The sequence below is a fragment of the Physeter macrocephalus genome, chromosome 18 (assembly GCF_002837175.3).
Source record: "Physeter macrocephalus isolate SW-GA chromosome 18, ASM283717v5, whole genome shotgun sequence".
NCBI classification, from domain to species: domain Eukaryota; kingdom Metazoa; phylum Chordata; class Mammalia; order Artiodactyla; family Physeteridae; genus Physeter; species Physeter macrocephalus.
In genome coordinates, this window is record NC_041231.1 from 23,034,451 (window position 1) to 23,053,015 (window position 18,565).

At 48.8% G+C, this 18,565-nt stretch overlaps 1 protein-coding gene across 3 annotated transcripts in view; it reads left to right on the forward strand.

Annotated features, from left to right (window-relative positions):
- Positions 1-384: 384 nt before the first annotated feature.
- Positions 385-18,565, forward strand: part of EIF4E3 (eukaryotic translation initiation factor 4E family member 3) — a 38,210-nt gene continuing 20,029 nt past the window's right edge. Inside the window, exons 1-2 of one of the 3 annotated variants that reach the window (XM_024123962.3) lie at positions 385-569; positions 15,214-15,286. In XM_024123962.3, the coding sequence (XP_023979730.1) occupies positions 406-569; positions 15,214-15,286 (237 nt within the window). In that variant the 5' untranslated portion in view covers positions 385-405. Of the gene's footprint in view, positions 570-15,213; positions 15,287-16,664; positions 16,740-18,565 lie in introns of those variants that run through there. The other 2 variants (XM_028478420.2, XM_028478422.2) reach the window with 2 other exon arrangements.

An 18,565-nucleotide genomic window follows, 5' to 3' on the forward strand; every position in this document is an offset into this window, starting at 1 on the left:
CCACCCATACATCTTGCTCACCTCCTGTCTGGCTGCAGAACCCACCGCTCGACCCTTCCTCTGTTCCTCCCACCCCTGTAGCCTGGAAGCCGTCCCCGCCGCCGCTCTGCCCTCCCCCAGACCCGCGAGTCCGTCAGTCCCCGCACGCGCTGGGTCGGTGCCTGCGCCGAATCGGCCCCCCCACTCGCGTGGGCCGTGCTTTTGTTCGGCGGCCCCAGGCGGGCCGGGCCCGGGCGGCCCGGCGGCGCGGCTCCCAGGCCGGGCGGGCGAAGGGCCGGGCCGGGGCGGGGCGCGCGCGGGGCGGGGCGGGGCGGCCGCGGCGGGGCGGGCGGGGGCCTGGGTGACGCAGCCGCTGCACGCCCCGCGGTCCGCGCGCCCGCCGGCCTCGCAGGCGGGGCGGAGAAAATGGCGTTGCCCCCGGCCGCCGCGCCCCCCGCCGGGGCCCGGGCACCAACGGGGCCCCGCGCCGCCGCCGCCGCGCCGCCGCTGGGCCTGCAGCAGCTCTCGGAGCTGCGGCCCGAGCCGGGTGGGGTCCCGCTGCACTCGCCCTGGACCTTCTGGCTCGACAGGTGAGGGGGTCGCGGGGCTCGCCGCCGCCACCGCCGCCGTGCGCCCGCCGGGCCTGCGCCGCCGCTTTGTCTCGGGGCCCGCCTCCCCCGCCCCGGGCCGGGTGCGCTCGGGCGGCCCGGCCCCCAGCCCCGGGCCCCGGCCGCCGGCCCCGCCGCGCGAGCTCGCGCAGAGCCGGCTCGGAAGCCGAGGGTTTTGGGCCGGCGCGAGCGGCTGTCGGGCGGCCTCGCCTCACGGCCGGGAGAGAAAACACGCAGTCGCTGAAGTTTCGGCAGCACTTTTCCTCTTTCTTTCCTTCCGAAGAAGAAACGCCGGCGGGCGGGTATCCTGTCTGGGCAGTGGGAGATGCCGGGCCTGGCGGGGTGATCGGTCCTCGCTGTAAAGCGGGGCGGCTGATGCTGTCCTGGGCACCCCCCACGGGGCTCTTGGGGAACTCGGGACACGACCGTCGCTGTGACAGCGCTCGGGAAAGTCAACCAGCCGCCTGGGAAGTGTGCGGAGGTGGTATTACTATGGCACAGCGGGCGCCCACCCCCGCCCACCGATGCTGCCTTTGCATTCTTTCTCATCCACCGGGCAGCTGTTTCTTGAGCACTTACCGTGGACCCACACGCCTGCTAGGCGCTGGGGAGTCAGTGGTGAGCCATGCCTCACCTTGTTGGTAAAGTGGCGACAATTAGTAACTTTCGCAGGGGACAGCTCAGGTACCTTCTCAGAAATGCCTACATGACTGCCGCATCTAAGTTAGCGCCCCTCCTCCGTCCCATCGCTTATGTCCTCCCTGTTTTTCTTCATCCAGTTTATAATGCTACCGAGTTGTGTTGTGTAGGAAACTGTTTATTTTTCCATCTGTCTCAAGCCTTCAACATTTCCCCCTCTGTTACGCGCCAGTGAGCAGGAACTTGTGCCTGGCACCTAGTAGGAGCGCAACAAATTTTTGACAAACGAATAAATGGATGAATCGCAAAGTCCCTTCGTAGTATCTGTCACCCAGCCGGTGCCCAAGGATGACACTTCAAGGTTGTCCCAAGAGCTTTTGGAAGTTTTGATGACACTGTATCTCTGTGGTTAAGTGTCAGGGAGGCATGGATGTGTCAGTTTTCCGTGAAATTTACTCAGTACACGCAAATCTGGTTTTTAAAAGCCTTGCGTAAAACACCTGCAAGATTTTTTAAAAGTGATAGTCATCTTTTCTTAGGGAGACAAGCTCATTCCTTCCTTCCTGTTGCAATTAGCACCCATCTACAAGAACCGACACTTGGAGTCATTGTCTTTTCTGGGGACACAGAGAAGTTGGGGGGTGGTTAAGATACAGTGAGTCTGGTTTTTTGTTTTGTTTTTTAAAAATATTTTCACTTTCGTTATGAGATGCTAAGAGAGCGTTTTACTGTCAAAACAAGAATGGTTTTGGCAAATTGTAGCAGAATGAAATCACGTGTGTCTTTGTTTTCAAAGGTGTGTTGTAATTGCTGTTACCTGGTATCTGTTTTCAAGGTGTTAAATCTGGACCTCTGGACCATTGGATACTGGTGGGCTGCTGGAAACAGTATCAAGAGAGTGTGTTTATAAACAGGTCAAAAATTAGTCTCCTTACAGGCACAACATTTTTAAGAATGGTCTAAGATACTAAAACTATATAGCAACACAACTTTTAAAGAATATCTGGTATCTTTTTTTCTTTTGGAAGCATAGTTGATGTACAATATTATGTAAGTTATACAGTGTACAATATAGTGATTCATAATTTTTAAAGGTTATATTCCATTTATAGTTATTTTAAAATATTGAGTCTATTCCCTGTGTTGTAAATGTATCTTTGTAGCTTAACACAACTTTTAAAGAATATCTAATATCTTTTAAGTTAAGACCACGGTAACTCCAGTGAAGACAGACTGTAGCTCTTCTACTGTGTGTTTGCACATTTTTGTTCTCTGAAAGCCGGTAATCAAATGAAACATGTTACTGCCACCATGTCCAAATCTTCAACAGACGTTGAAGCTGTATTAATTTAGAAATAATATTTAGTTCCAGCATTGCACATATGAATTCATTTTGCCTGATCAGTCATCCCATAGCTACTATTGAACTTTCTCCACTTCTCTGGAGATGCAGGGTGCCCCTCTTTCCCTCGGGGCCGTGAACACATTGTGTTCCACATTGTGTTCTAGAGGTTCCCTTGTATCTTTTCTCCCCCCAAGAGAAACAAGATTGTAGAGAGGGTGGTAAGGCTCTCAGGAGAGCCCTCCAAGGGCAGCCTTCACCTCAGGTAGCTGATGTCTGCCGCCGATGACATCAGTCTCGAGAACCACACCATCCAAAGGTCTCCTGCTAATTGAAAGTCTTTGGCACCTACCTCTTGGCCTGTCCTACCTTCCAGCCTACTCTGTGATGATGAACAAATGTTCTAGCCTCACTAGGCCTCACCTGCATGGTTTGTGAAATGGGGATAAATAATCATAGGATATTCTGAGGGCTGCATGAGCGCTATGATTGTGAAACACCAACGAGTGTCCTAGCATAGAATACGTGTACAGTAAATGCTAACTACTAGAATTATTATCCAGTGCTCCCTAGTTAACCAGCCATTCGCCCATCAGTGGTTCCCCAGAGCACCTTGTCTGAATTCAGTGTTAGGAAGCCAGCACCCTAATTTATTCCCGTCATGGATGAATTTGAGAGTCCTCCCAGTAGAGCTATCTGCAGTTTCAGTAGTAAACTCCAGTAAGTCTTTATTTGTTTCTTTGTTTTTTTAATTAGACTTTATGGCTAAGGATTCAGACGTTTGGGGGATAATTTTGGCTGGGGGTGTAGGATGAAGAGTTTTCCCCCCCCTTTTCTGGGTATGTAAAACTCGGACCTGTCTTGATTCTTGGAGGCCACTCTTGGTTGTGTGCCTCCGACTGCTTTGTTTTCATCTCATGGTGACCCCCCTCTCCTCTAAGCTTTATCCATGGGCTCAGTGCTCAGGCCTCTTCTCTTGTTCCCATCCACACAGTGATCTCATCCAGTCACAAGGCTTTCGGCTCCGTCTGTACCCTGGTGATTCCCCAGGCCTTACGCTCATGCATCCAACTCCTCCTCTCCGTCTCCATGTGGATGTCTGATACACATCCTTACTCAACATGTGCCAGACCACTTCCTGGGCTGCCCTCCCCATCTTGTCTCCTTCGTCTGTGTCGTCTCAGACCAGAGCAGTTAAAGCAGCCCCCTCCTTCCAGTTGTTCATCGCCCCCCCCTCCAAATCTTGGAGTCATCTGTGATTCTCCTCCTCTTCCTCCTTACCTCCCCCATCCTTCTTCCTCCTGCTACATCCGTTAACAGCAAATGCTATTGATTCTACCCTCAAAAGGCATCTAGAATCCAACGTGCTCTCCCCACCTGCATCCCAGACCCTGGACCACGCCACGCCTGTCATCTGGATGAAGGCAAGAGCATCCTAAGAGAAGCATCTCCCCGCTTCAGCTCTTGCCTCGTACAGTTCATTCCCATCGCAGCAGCCAAAGCGGTGCCTTTAAATACCACAGTTAAAACATGTCACTTCTCTGCTCCCGGGTCCTCTCCAAGCAGAAGCCAGAGTGCTCATCGCAGCCCATGAGAGTCTGCAGCGTTTCCTGCCCCGCCTGGTACGCCTCTCTCCTGCTGTCTCTCTGTCACCCTCCCTACTGCACATGCCCTTCTTGCTTGCTGGACCCCTTGCTCTTTCTCCATCATCCTAAGAATGGGCCTTTGCCCCTGGGGGTCCTTCCTCCTGGGATGCTCTTCCCTCAGTCATCAGCTGGGTCTGCGCTTCCCTTACTTCCAGTCTCCGCTCGAATGTCATCTTCTCAGCGAGGCCTTCCCTGACCATTGATACAGAATGACCCGCACCTCCTGACACATTCCCTGAGGGCCTGCTCCTGCTTTATTGTCTCTGTAGGGTTAGCACTGTTTGTCTGTCTTCTCTCACCAGAATGTACACTTCCCCCACCACTCTGTCCTCAGCTCCTGGATCAGAGCCTAGGACAGCTCAGCCCACACTAAATATTTAGGGGGCTGTTGAATTCTACCCACAGTGACTTTCCCTTCTCCTGTGGCAGCTGATTTTACTCTAATTATCAGTTGCAAATCTGCCTCCTAGCCCTGACCTCTCTCCTGAGTTCTGGACACACACGACCTACCCTGTTATGGTCAACACCACCACCATCCTACCTGGAATCCCCTTCTCTCTCACGTACCCTTCCCCGTCCAGTTCTGTACTTGACGTTGCTCCCAGGCGAAGCCGTCCCGTCCTCTCCATGTCCCCCCCTCTGCACATCCTGGGGCCCTCCAGCCCCAATCACACGCTGTCGCCTCCTGCTCCCAAGCTTGTCTCTCCCCAAGCCTCCCCGACCTGGGCTCACAGCTCAGCCTTCTAAACTATGCCTGGTCTCGTCGTTCCAAAACTCCCCTGCCCCCTCCTCTGCCACGGCAGTGGGTTTTGACTCTGTGTCTCTCACCACCTAAGGGTGCCTCTGTTGTGGGGTTGTGTGCTCCAGCCAGGTGGAATTGTGGGTCTGCACCCCTACCTTTACCAGCAGCTGTGATTGACTTTTGTGGTAGAAGCTTCTGTATTGCTCTGTTTTGTTTTGTTTTGTTTTGTTTTTGCGGTACGCGGGCCTCTCATTGTTGTGGCCTCTCCCGCCGCGGAGCACAGGCTCCGGACGCGCAGGCTCAGCGGCCATGGCTCACGGGCCCAGCCGCTCCGCGCCACGTGGGATCCTCCCGGACCGGGGCACGAACCCGCGTCCCCCGCATCGGCAGGCGGACTCCCAACCACTGCGCCACCAGGGAAGCCCTGTATTGCTCTTTTTAATGTGAAGCCCACCTCCTTTTCAGCTTCATCACCTGTGTCTCCCCAACTCCATTATACCGCTCAGTCTGCCCATTCTCTCTGGTAACAACAGCAAACGCCTGGCCCTTCTGCTGGATAAACCATGGACTTGCCAGCCTCTGAGATTTGTCCTGTGAAGTTCCTTCTGCTTGGGTTGCCCTCCTCCCCTTTGTCTACCTAAAAAGCTGCCACACATCCCTTGAGGCCTTCTTGAGTTGCCACCTCTATAATTGTCCTTAAAAGCACTTGGCCCAGGCATGATTAAGCCCACCTCCTTTGTGGTCCTCCCGCATTTTTATAGCCTGTATTTGTATTACGGATCATTAATTCCTCCTCCGTCCCTCCCTCCTGACCTCGAGGCACATAAGTGTCTCTGTGTTTGCTCCTGGAAGTGCACGTGCATAGTAGGTTCCTAGTGAGTATTTGTGTTCTTGTGTTTTGAATCACAAAGGTGGGCCCTCACTACATGGCTCGCCAACCCCACCCCATCAGGATTTAGCTCCACCCAGTCAGTGTTAAAAAATACAGGCTCCCGTCCCTGCCCCGGACCTGCTCCATCAGACCTCTGGGGTAGAATGTGCATTTGTAACAAATGCCTCAGGTGCCAAAACTTCACAGTTACGGCTCTGTTTGTTGATGAGATTAACTGAACATATTAGTCACCAGTCAGTGTTGTAGGTGCTGAGAATGCAAAGATGACAGCATGGGCCTGGGCCTCCCAGGGGGTTACACACCATCTGCTTCAGTGGCATCAGTGAAGAGTTCAGCCAGGTACTGAATTCTAGAGGAACCCGCCTTCCAGCATGGAGTACGTTCAAGTGTGTTCCAGTGGTGTCTCCATGAGAACACGTCTCATGGAGGCGGGGTGGGACCAGGCTTGACAAAGAGGATCTGCAAATCATCCTTGTTCATCCCAGAGCGGGCTACTGGGTCTAGGTGAGGGCAGGGGGCTGCACGGAAGGCCGTAGGTGACAGGGAGAAAAGTGGCTGGAGTTTCGACTTTTCCTATCCTTTTTCCCCATTCTTGCCTTTCTGAACCCACAAGCTCTCTTAATGGGTAGGATTTTATTTTCTGTAAGAGGCAAAGGGGTTCTGGGCACTTCAGGCAGGGAAAAGCCCTGACCTAGGGGATCACAGCCTGTCCAACTGTGGGTCAGTAGCTGCTTCCTACAGACAGGCCTAAAGGCCCTAAACATCCTCACTCAGAAAGCTTACTAGTCCTTACCTGGTACTAGCTTCTCGAAAATATATTTTCCTGCTTTCAGGATTACAGATGCCATTTCCTTATTTCCGAACCTAAGACAGCTGGCAAGACTTCAGTGACCTGGCCCTTCTTAGTTCCCCTGTCAGCTCTGTAACACTGTTACACTTCTCTTTCACCCAGCCTCGTGTACTAAAGGGTTAATTAGATATCGAGCTGAAAAGAGTCCCAGTTGCTACCGGCAAGGAGCTCATAGGCCAGGAGTGACAATAGACAAGAGGAGGGAAAAAAATCAAAGTCAAATAAACCTGCAAAAATAAAGCATTTAGATTATATAGATAGTTTCAATAGATGCACCATTAAATGTTATTAATAGGCCCTGGCCCATTTTTGCAGGTGACTCTTTCTCAAACAGGAAGCTGGTGTAGCCACAAGCCACAGATCTATTTAAAAGTGATTAAAATGAAATCATCTTTAATGGAGTGAATGATATACAAGGGACCCCCTTCGTCAAGTATCTGGGCTTGTGCAGATTTTCTCTCTGGCAGCGGAGCCTGATGTTAGTATATTCAACAAGACGACGGGCTTTTAGGAGACATATCCCTGGCTTCAAAATTTTCCCCGTTTAGGTTATTCTCTTGGCTGAAATGAACTGATCTCTCATATAAGGTGAAGTCATCATTCGTTTTTTCACCAAACGTTTCCTGTGTGCATGTGCCCTGGGGATGTCTATCCATAGCTTGGCTATCCTGTAACATAAGTAAAGTTTTAAAGTTTTTTTTTTTTTTTTTCACTTTAACCTATTAATGTTCACAGCTGTTTACTTCAGTGCACTGGGCACTAGACTGGAGCTGTACATAATTATCCACAGAATCCTCACGATACTGAAGTAGGCCGTACCAGCAACATTTTACACATGAGACAGCTGAGGCGCGGACAGGCAACTTGCCTGAGGTCACACAGCTAACGTAGAACAGAAATGGGATTTGGAGTAAGGACTGTGTGACCCCAAGCGCTGGCATCCCTCACCCCACTGAACACTGCTTCCCTGTGCATATGAACAGTGAATGGGACACAGTTCTCCCGTATTTCATATCCTCAAATATGGGAGCTGGGCAGGACTTGAGAGGTCATCTGGACCTGCCACTGAATTTCTCAAATAAGGAAACTAGGGGCCAGTGTCACAGGACATAATTAAGCCAAGGACTCCCTGCTTTAAAATTGGCAGAGAAAAAGAAGAGAGCCCCACCGAAAACCCATGTTTAAGTACCTTTGTAGGATTGTCCTTCACATTTAATGGTAACCCCGTCTTAATCATCTCTTTGGGTGATGAAAAAAATGCATCTGTGAAAATGACGATTTTTTTGCATTTTTCTGATGATGCTGTCTATATTCCATTAGCTTTTATTTCCCATTTCTTATGGTGATTTGCTTTACATGATATAAATCAACCAACCTCAAACTTTAATGTATAGACAAATTACCTGGGATTCAGCAGGTGTCAGGTGCGGCCTGGAGACTCTGCAGCTCTAACAAGCTCCCAGGTAATGCTGCTGGTTGATGGACTATAAGTGGCAGGGGTGTGGGCAGTGTTTGGGGAAACCTTTCCAGCTTCTTTCCTTTGTGGGAAGCATCTCCAGAAATCCAGGTCCCTGGTAAGTGGTGCTGTGGTCTGCTAACAGCTAGCCAAGGAATGGTTAAGATAATTCCTGAGGTACTGACAAAGGCATCTGTCCCCATGAATTTTATTCCTGAGCTTAGCCTGCAGCAACCAGGTGGGGTTTAATGGAGAAGGCACATTTGGACTGCTGGAAAGTCGGGGTTGAGGGTTGCAAGGTGCAGGAGAGCTGAGAATGTGTTTGGTGCAGCGTTGTGTTCGCAGCACCGAGCAGAGTAGGGGGTCACGCTGGAAGTGATTAGTTTACGCTCCTGACAAAGAGCCAGGTTGCCAGGGACCCTTGTTTCAAGTACCAACTCTCCTGGTAGCCAACTGTGAGCCTTTGGGCAAGTCGCCACCCTCAGACTTAGTTTGCTTATCTGCAGAGTGGGGTTGCAACCGTTATTTACCTCACGGTGTTTCATTAATAATGCATGCATGTGGCACACGATGTGTGATCTTTTCACCTGCTGGGAACACAATAAGTTATCTCTTGAATGAGAGAGAGGATAAAAATGCTTTGAAGCATCTCAGACTCAAATTGAGCTAAATGAGTTCTGTCTTGTGAAGAGTCTCAGGAACCTGCTTTAATGAGTAGATAAAGATGATTTGTGAATAACACATTGAATTACTGCATGTAAATGGTGGTTATGTGCCTGGAAACCATTTAAGTTGAATAGTTGGTCCAACTTATTGACTTCCTGCCTTCTCCTAATTCCCCAAATGAAAAGGGATTTTAACCAGTTTTACATAGAGAATCTTAAGGTGTATTTGCTCTAATTCCGTGATTAAGTTGAAGACACACAGTGGCAATATAAAGCTGGACTTGGGGATTTTGTAACATTAAGAGTTCCTCTGACATCTTACACTAATCATCTACTTGGCAGACCTAGGAGGATCCCTTCCCACTCCTGCCTTAACCGTAACAGCTTCTGGATTCGCCAGGTCCAAGTGGAAGCAGCTCCTGGAAGCTGTGGCCTTAAGCCCAGAGAGACTGGCACCGGATGGGCTTTCTTTCCTGAGGATGGACCCAGGAGTTTCTCAGCTCTGTGTCACTCTCACAGACTTCTTGGGATTTTTGCCCTCGGTCCCACAGATTAGAACATGTGCTCGGTGTCTCTTAGTTGTGATGGCTTCCGCCTCTGTTCCTCTTCTGCTCTTGCTGCTGCCGCTGGTGACGACAGCAACTGTTGCTTGTTAGATGCCAGTTGCTGTGTAATACTTTATGCGCCTTAGCTCTTGCAGTCTAAGTAGCAGTCTAAGTAGGGGTAGAGACCATTCTCAGAAAGGGGAAGCGCGAGGGTCAGGAGAGTCAGGCTTGTCACACAGCCGTGGCTGGCAGAGCTGGAACTCAGTTCTGTCGATTTCAAAGACCATCCTCTCAAGCCCTCTGCTTTCCTGCCTTCCTGCCACAGCCCGGCTTGGCTTTTGTTTGGTAAATTACCTTCCTCTCATGTCCAGCCTCAGAAAATGGTGACCTGTAAATGCGTTCGTCCCGAATTGTGTTCCTTGTATCACGTTTTGGGGTATCATTATTGCCAAGGGTTCTGGTGGCGTCTAACCCTGTCCCGCGTCTCTGCTTCTCCCCCCCAGCCGCTGCCCCCCAGCAGTGTGGCTAAATGGGTGTTGGTGGAGGAGAGAGTGAGTGGCAAGGGCAGTGGGTGGGCCCGAGGATGGAGTAGATAACCTAAGAAGGGCTGAGAGGGGGATTTGGTGGAAGATGTGCTGTCTGTGACCACCCATGCTGACAGTGACTGCTTGGTGTTTTACTGAGAAGCGTCCTCATCCAAGAGGAAGATCGTGGGCCTCAGAGCCAGAGAGACCAGGGAAAGAGCCCAGACCTGCTCCTCAAAAACAGGCTCACTGAGTTTGTTTCCTAGCCTGTAAATGGAGATAATGATGCCAACGCGGCAAGCTTGCTGTAAGGATTAGAGATGTATATGCAAACCCCTCTCATATAGTACGTGCTCAGTAAAAGGAAGCCATTATTATATTACTATCATGAAATCAGAGGGGAAACTCCTAGTGGAACAATTCAGGCTCCTTAACCTGATCCATCCAGGAGGCATTTCTTGTTCCATTGCTGTGTTCTCAGCTCCAGCTGTATACTGTGAGAGGGTGACATAGCATTCAAAGAATGTGAAAGTAGGTCCTGATTCCTTGGTTCTGGGATTGTCCACAGCTTTGGCTATAGCCTTCCAGGAATGGACACATTCATCGTTATATTACCGGTATATTCCTCCCTCAACTTTCTCTCACACTTCCTGCCTCCCAGGCCAACAAAGAGGAACCTAAACATTGTTTCTTTGCCTTCAGGAATCTGGGAAATTCGGAGAGGCAGGGGTGCCAGTTCTAGAGCATACGCTTCATGGGGACAAGGGCTTCGTCTCGAATGAGCACTGCTGTATCCTTGTCAGCTAAAAGAGGTGTGCAGTGAATCTTTGGTGGTTAAAGAGATTATAGGTCTTCTTAGGCTGTTTGCTGCATGTATACAGCAAGGTTTCTCAGCACGGACTCTTGCCGTTTTGGACCTGATCACCCTTTGTTGCGGGTGCCATCCTGTCCAGCCCTGGCTTCTGCCCACTCGATGCCAGCAGCACCCCTCAAGTGGCGATAACCGGAAATGTCTCTGGATATTGCCAGATGTCTTCTCAGAGGCCCCATCACCTCTACCTAGATGAGCACCCTTGGTCTGCAGAGAGGGGGTTTGGTTAGAGTTCTGTTGAGAGGTTTGGGTTTGTAACATGCAGGAAGTCAAAAGATTTTTTTTAAGATGTGAGAATGTACTGTATGTATGATACCAGTAAAAAAAAAAAAAAAAAAAAAAGCCTCTTTCATTGAAATCCACTACACACACTTCCCTTCCAGTTGCTGCAACTATCTGTTGGAGGAACAGGGAAGAGAGAGGGTTGCCAGCTGCCTGCTGCTGGGGCTGCAGCTTTGCCAGCAGCTACCCGCACTGCTACTTTAAGAAACAGTAACTTGTACTGTATGTATGATACCAGTAAAAAAAAAAAAAAAAAAAAAAAAGCCTCTTTCATTGAAATCCACTACACACACTTCCCTTCCAGTTGCTGCAACTATCTGTTGGAGGAACAGGGAAGAGAGAGGGTTGCCAGCTGCCTGCTGCTGGGGCTGCAGCTTTGCCAGCAGCTACCCGCACTGCTACTTTAAGAAACAGTAACTGTAGATGGTACAGCTTCCAGTTCAACTTTGAATCAGCAAGTCCACTACAGACTGACCTGTTTACAAGGCAGATCACTTACAAATCTCGGCTTGTTTTCCCTTTTAAAATTGATTTTGTGGATATGGCCCAGTTCTGTTTGCTAAAGATGGCTGAGGTTCAGGCACGAGGTATAGGCTCTTTAGTGTTTTCTAGTGACTGTCTGGATCAGATTTGGCTCGCAGGAGAATGGCTTTCCTTGCGCTGGCCAAGCCAGCCAACCATTCACTCCTGTCAGAAGTTCCGCCAGCATTTTTCTTATTTTGACACCTGGATATTCATAAAACTGTCCAGCATCTGCAAGGAACCTTGAAAATTAGAGAATCCAACCTCCTTCGTTAAGAAATTAGGCAACTCGGGCTTCCCTGGTGGTGCAGTGGTTGAGAGTCCGCCTGCCGATGCAGGGGACACGGGGGTTCGTGCCCAGGTTCGGAGAGACCCCACATACCGCGGAGCGGCTGGGCCCGTGAGCCATGGCCGCTGAGCCTGCGCGTCCGGAGCCTGTGCTCCGCAACGGGAGAGGCCACAACAGTGAGAGGCCCGCGTAACGCCCAAAAAAAAAAAAAAAAAAAACAAAAAAACAAAAAAGTAGGATTCAGCAAAAACGGCAGCCTTGATGAGAACACACCAAGAGTCAATTATAAAACTCCATTAAAAAATGTAAGTGTGTAGGGGCTTCCCTGGTGGCGCAGTGGTTAAGAATCCACCTGCCGATGCAGGGGACACGGGTTCGAGCCCTGGTCCGGGAAGATCCCACGTGCCGCGGAGCGACTAAGCCCGTGCGTCACAACTACTGAGCCTGTGCTCTAGAGCCCGCGAGCCACAGCTACTGAAGCCCGCGCGCCTAGAGCCTGTGCTCCGCAGCAAGAGAAGCCACTGTGCACCACAACGAAGCCGCGGAGCGACTAAGCCCGTGCGTCACAACTACTGAGCCTGCGCTCTAGAGCCCGCGAGCCACAGCTACTGAAGCCCGCGCGCCTAGAGCCTGTGCTCCGCAGCAAGAGAAGCCACCGCAATGAGAAGCCCGCACACCACAACGAAGAGTAGCCCCGGCTCGCCGCAACTAGAGAAAGCCTGTGCGTAGCAACGAAGACCCAACGCAGCCAAAAATAAATGAATAAATAAATAAATAAATTTTTTTTAAAAAGTAAGTGTGTATATGGCTTGACTGGACAGTTTAGCAGTGAGGGGTAAAGAGCAGGAAGTCTCAGGTCACCTGTATGCAAATCGGGTTTTTGTGGCCTGAGGCACCGTATCAAACCTCTGTCGGCACTGGGCTGCTCAGCTGTAAAATGGTAAGAAGTCATAATGACATCTGAATATGCAGGCTTGCGAGGCTTCAGTGCTGTGATGAAGGTGACTTGCTGAGCGCACAAGCAAGAATTCAGTCCATGCACGTCAGCCTCTGGCGTTGTTGTCCGACGAAGCGCTGCCTCCTTGTTTCACGCTAGAACCCTTCTTGGACTCCGGAGACTACAGAGGTTTCTTCAGAAACCTAGAGCAGTGAAACTGAACAGAGCTAAATGACTTTGTAGAATTGTCTCCTGCACTTGAATATGAGTAGAAGACCGGAACGTGGAGACAGAGGCATTTAAAAAGAGGCATATAAAGCAAAGGTTTATCAGTGATATTTTTTTCTGGGTGCAGTGGTGGTGTTCTCATGTTGTATTTGCTTAAATTGACATCATGTTGTATGAGGTGAACACTCAAATTATACTCATGCTAAACCATCATAAATTGAATGGTAGCTTTAAAAATTAGTAAAAATTCAAAATACACAGTTTTAAAAATGAAAAAATGCAAAGGACATTTCCTACCTTTGGATCCTTATACCACCCCCATTAGGGAAAGAACCCTGTCTATATTCTGCTATATCCTTTGGGCAGCCAGGGGTATATCTTCCGAGCATATCTGGTGGAGAAGTCAGCTAAACTCTTCAAAGGAAGAAAAGTCAGTATTAGAATAAACGCCAGTAGATTTTCATGTAAAGGCAATCGATTGTTCATGTGGAAACCTACTCAGAAAAGGTTACGGTTTGGGGTTTTTTTTTTTTAGTTTTTTTTTCCCCAATCCTTTTGTAATTTAAACCCCAAACAGCATAAAACCTGTATCAAATAGCAAATTAGTATTTATCTAAGTCAATACCGTAGTGCCCCGGGCAGTCCAGCTAGAGCGACGGATGCCCCGTGGGTCAGACGCCACCGTCGCAGGTGCTGATCCAGGGCCTCGCTCTTCGTCACGCTCTGCAATGTAGCTATTTGAGGCTTCGGATCTGGCGGCAGAATGCAGTCATGGTGGTTATTGTGGATTTGCGTTTGTCAAACAACGTCCGGCACACTCATAATAACTGGAAACCTGGTTTCTAGTTATAATAACTTGTAAACCTGGTGCTTTGGGGAAGATTTATTTATCAGACCACCTGCTCAACAGGGTCCCTTGTTGGCCTCCACACTAGTCCGTAATTATGCTTCCTTGTGACCTCCAGGCTAGGGAGCGGTGTTCAGCAATGTGTTTTTTATATCAGGTCCCTATGACTGGTCCGTAATTCCGGGACTGCAGTCTGCAGAGCTCTGCCCCTGGTGCCTGATGCTTGCCCCACACCTGGGCCTAGCCCTCTGCTCTGCCATCCGCTCCACCTCTGAGCTGGCTCAGTTTTGTGCACTTCTCTTGCCAGGAAGTTCACCATCTTGAGGTCCCCTGGGGACTGTGTCTCGGAGGGTCAGTGGCTGGTAAAGAGCATTCCTTTTCTAGATTCCAGACCCTGGTGGGTCAGCTGTGAGCTGTGCTTGCTTCCCACCACCAGCCTCTTAGTTTTTACAGCCAGACATGGGGCTGTCACGCATTACTTGAGTTTTTCAACCTTAGGCCTGATGTAGCTGGACCCCAACATTCCTGAGCAAGACCTGCTAATTCAGTATAGGGAGAAAGGAAAGGTAGCAAGGATGGAGAGGCTTCACTTCTGCAGATTGATGACACTACGTCCTGTTGCCCCCAAACCCAGGACATGGTGCTGGGTGAAGCCGGTCACAGTGGATGGCTCTTCTGGTGAATAAGCTGGTAGTATGTTGCCATCTAGTGGAACGTATGGTAAACTAAAGATTAATGTATTCTGACCGCAGAGTTCAGCAGAGCTAATTAAATCAGCCAGAGAAAATAACTGAAAGTATTTTCTAAAGGCAGGTGTTTTGGAAACACGTGCAAATTCAAGTGAGGCGAAGGGTGACTTTTAGTAATCATGTTTTCTTAAAGTTGGCAAAAGGTCATCCAGGAGTTCATAAATACTTACCACCAAGGAACTAACAGATTTTTCAAACATATAACCAGGTCAGGACCCTGCATTGTCATCGTCATCATCTATACGACAGGCCCAGTTTCCTATCCGGAGTCCTAGGCCAAAAAGGCTTGGTTATCACGTGGTTATTTTTGTATTTTTTAAAATGTGATTTTAAGGTTTCCGATGTCTTTCTTTCATTTCCAGTTTTCCTGTTAAACTTCCACAGGATAAATATGTTTATTTTTAGGAGACGCGAGCACCTGACTTGACAAAGTAGGAGTTTCACATTTTTAATTCTAACTAGCATCCCAGAAGTGTCCGCTTCTGTGGTTTCAGACCTGATTTGTGTGAAGACCTGCAGACTTACATTACACTGTGGAATGTCTCATGCACACTGAAACATTTTCCTTGTTTCTTTGCTCTTTTGCTTCTGTTTGCTTAGATCCCTCCCTGGTGCCACAGCAGCTGAGTGCGCATCAAATCTGAAGAAAATCTACACAGTACAAACGGTACAGGTAAGGTCAAGAAACCTGCTGTTCGTGGGACAGTTAATCATCCAACCTGAGACCTGTGCTGTGCTGGCAGCGCCCACCCGGGGCTGTGCCCTGACCTCAGCTCTCACGTCCACTCTGGCAGAGCAGCCCTCAGCCACGTCTACCCCAAAGGCCAGCTGAGCACATGCCCGAGTGGCCTGCTCTTCTCTCGGTGACGTGTGGAACCTTATCGTCTCCCAGACCCTCGTGACTCTGGTGTGGTTTGGACGATATTACTCTGTGTCCTCATTTAAGCACCAGCTTAGCTGCTCCCTCTCTGGCTCTGTTTGCCATCGGTGAGAGGCCCTGGCACCCACCTGCAAGCTTACTGAAGGTCACAGGGCAGGATAGTGTTGAGCCTGAAAGTGGAAGGTCTCGGACCCGTGTCCTACTCCACGTTCAAATTCCAGCATCCTAAACTGGGCAGGGATCAGCCCTTTAATTTGTGTAAGACTGGTGTGATGGTAGCACCTGCCTCCATGGGTGGGTATGAGGACCGAACAAGGTGGTGTCTTTATCAGGCTTAGCAGGAGACCTGATGCACGGTAGGTTGTCAGCAAATGTAAGCTCTTAGATCTCTTAGTTCTTTCTCTACCCAACTCTTAGGATGAACATTAAAACAACAACAACAACAACAACAAAAACCTGGTTTATTTAGTTGATCACATTACTGTTTTCTTCCAGAGCAAATTCTATCAAGTTTCTCCCCCTCCTCTAGTTTAATACATTGCTGTACACAAGATAAGCCTTTTAAGGCTGCTTCATACTTGCATTGACTGTGTGTCCTGAATTTTCTAGAAGGGCCAGTTTTAAATTGTGTGTTCTGCCCTTAAATCTTTTAATGTCTTAGAAATTCCAATAGATCGGTGTCTCTTCGGCAGCCTCTCACTTGCACAGGAGTTGTGCAGAGATCTTTTTTCAGACCCGTCTCCCAGTATCTGGTTCAGGAAATTTAGTACTCAAGGTTATGCAGCCCCAGGAATCTGATTGTAAAGTGCCTCATGTGGCCACAGAGGGCCCTAAGCCGGGTGTAAAGACGCAGTCCCTACCACAGGCTGTCTCTGAACTATTTGAGAAAATGACCTAAGCATGGGGAGAGTAGAATAACAGTGCTGTTGTAAATAAGCATTCGGTGCCAAGTACAAGCAGTGTCACAAGACAGCACGTGGGCCTCCATCCAGAGGGACAGATGCTCTCAGAGTCCAGGAAGGGGTCCCCTTCACTTCTCCCCGTGGTGACATTATGGACCTTGTTACCTCTTCCCAGCACCGCTGTGTAAACCTCAGAGCAGTTGATTCTAAAGCCTGTCCTCATGTAAAAGTTCTTAGAGCCCACTGATTTTTTTTTTTTTTTGAGGTCCTCATTAGACTTTTCCCATGCTATTGTGACATCGGATCCACATCAGAACTGTGCCTGGGATTCCAGGAAGACATTGGTAAAGTTACACCGAGGGATTGGTTTGTTTCCCTGACCCTGTGTGATGACAACAGAGCATTGGTTGAGCCTTGGTATCTGACAGCAAGTGATATAGGGTCTTCAGGGACCAATTTAAAGTAGCCAGGCCGGCACATACTAGGAAATACCTTCTTAAAAGCTTCATTGGGCTATAATTTATTCAGTAAATGCAGGTTTCTTAAGTGTAGAAGTTTGATAAATTTTGACAAAGATATGCAAACATGTAACTATCACCCGGATCAAGATTAAAAAATTCCATCCTGTCAGGAAGTTTTTCTTCATGCCCTTTTCCTACCAGTCCTTCTTTACCAGAAGCAACCACTATTCACATTTCTGTCACCATGCATTGGTTTTGTCTTTTATTGAACCCTCATATAAATGGAGTACTATATTGTGCCTGGTTCCTTTCACTCCATAAGTACTGAAGGATCAAATGAATGAATGAGAAATTAATAAATGAACCACTTTCCTGTCACAGCAGACTGCTCACATAACGATCTGTTAAGCTGTAACCACACATTCTCAATGGCGGCAAAAATTGATTCTCGGTATGGCCAAACAAATCATGCTGTTTTTATGTAGAAAGCACAGGTAGGCATACAGTACATAAATAGATATATAGTCTCTTGGTGGTATTAAAGTTTCACCAGAAAGTGATTAGGAAAAGGGCTCCTTCAACATAGGGGGATGATAATGGAACACTGCCCCCAGGGGTCAGGAAGTTCTTTTGTATCTCCCATGCGTCTGTCCTCCGTTTCTTCACCTGTAAAACAGATAGTGGCAGTTCCTCCTCCCTAGGGTCGAGTGAGGGTTAAATGAGATTGCATAGTTCTTTGTAGTGCTTGGAACTTAGTAAGCCGTCAGCTGTTGGGAGCTTTTACAGAAGGTTGGATTCTACGCTTCAGCTTCATTGGTTGACCGGGGAGGATGTGGGCCTGGGTGTAGGGTGGTCACACTGCCTGGGTTGGTGTCTCACATCTGCTACTTAGTAGCTCAGGCAAATTGCTTAACTTCTCTGTATCTGTTTGCTCATCTCTAAGATGGGAATAATTGTGATACCAACTGCATCATGAGGCTGTGAGAATGAAATGGCACAAGGACGTAAAAAGCACCTAGTAAGTGCTGGATAATAATAATGAATTCGTCTGCTGTTATTTGCCTACTTCTATTGGAACATCTTCTTGTACATTCCTCAGTCATGTTTTAAATCACAAAACTGTGTACCACTACTTCTAGATGATTTATTTCAAGCAGTTATTCCCCAGATTATACCACTGCGAATACCTCTACGTATGAAAATGTATTTAACTTGTCAATGAGTTTGGGGATTTCAGGCTGTGTCCTTAATATCTGTGAATAGTCCTTAGTATTTGAGAACTAGGCTGGGTGCTGATTTTAAAGTCATTTGAGGATATGCTTTTGCCCCACTGTCTTCTTATTTTGTGGTTATATGTTGATTCTTGAACTCTCGCTCCGTCAGCACTAACAAATTACATCCCTAATCGTGTCTGTCTTTCCCTCATCTATGTTTAGATGCAGTGTAGTTGTCCTGTGGTATTAATGATTGCTTTCCATAAGGACGTATTGAATAATATGTCTTTTTGTACTTTGAGGCCCTCAGCAAATCAGAGGTGTTGATGGGGGTGGCAGAGGAATTGTTATCCCCGTTTATTAGCTGGAGGGGCTGAGGCTGGGAGGCAAGTGGTCCGAAAAGTGGTAGAAACAGCCAATCACGCTGTGCTCTGGGACCGGAACTCCCTCCTTTTCTAGGTCCATCCTCTTGCTTTTGGTCCACCCTGACTGAGG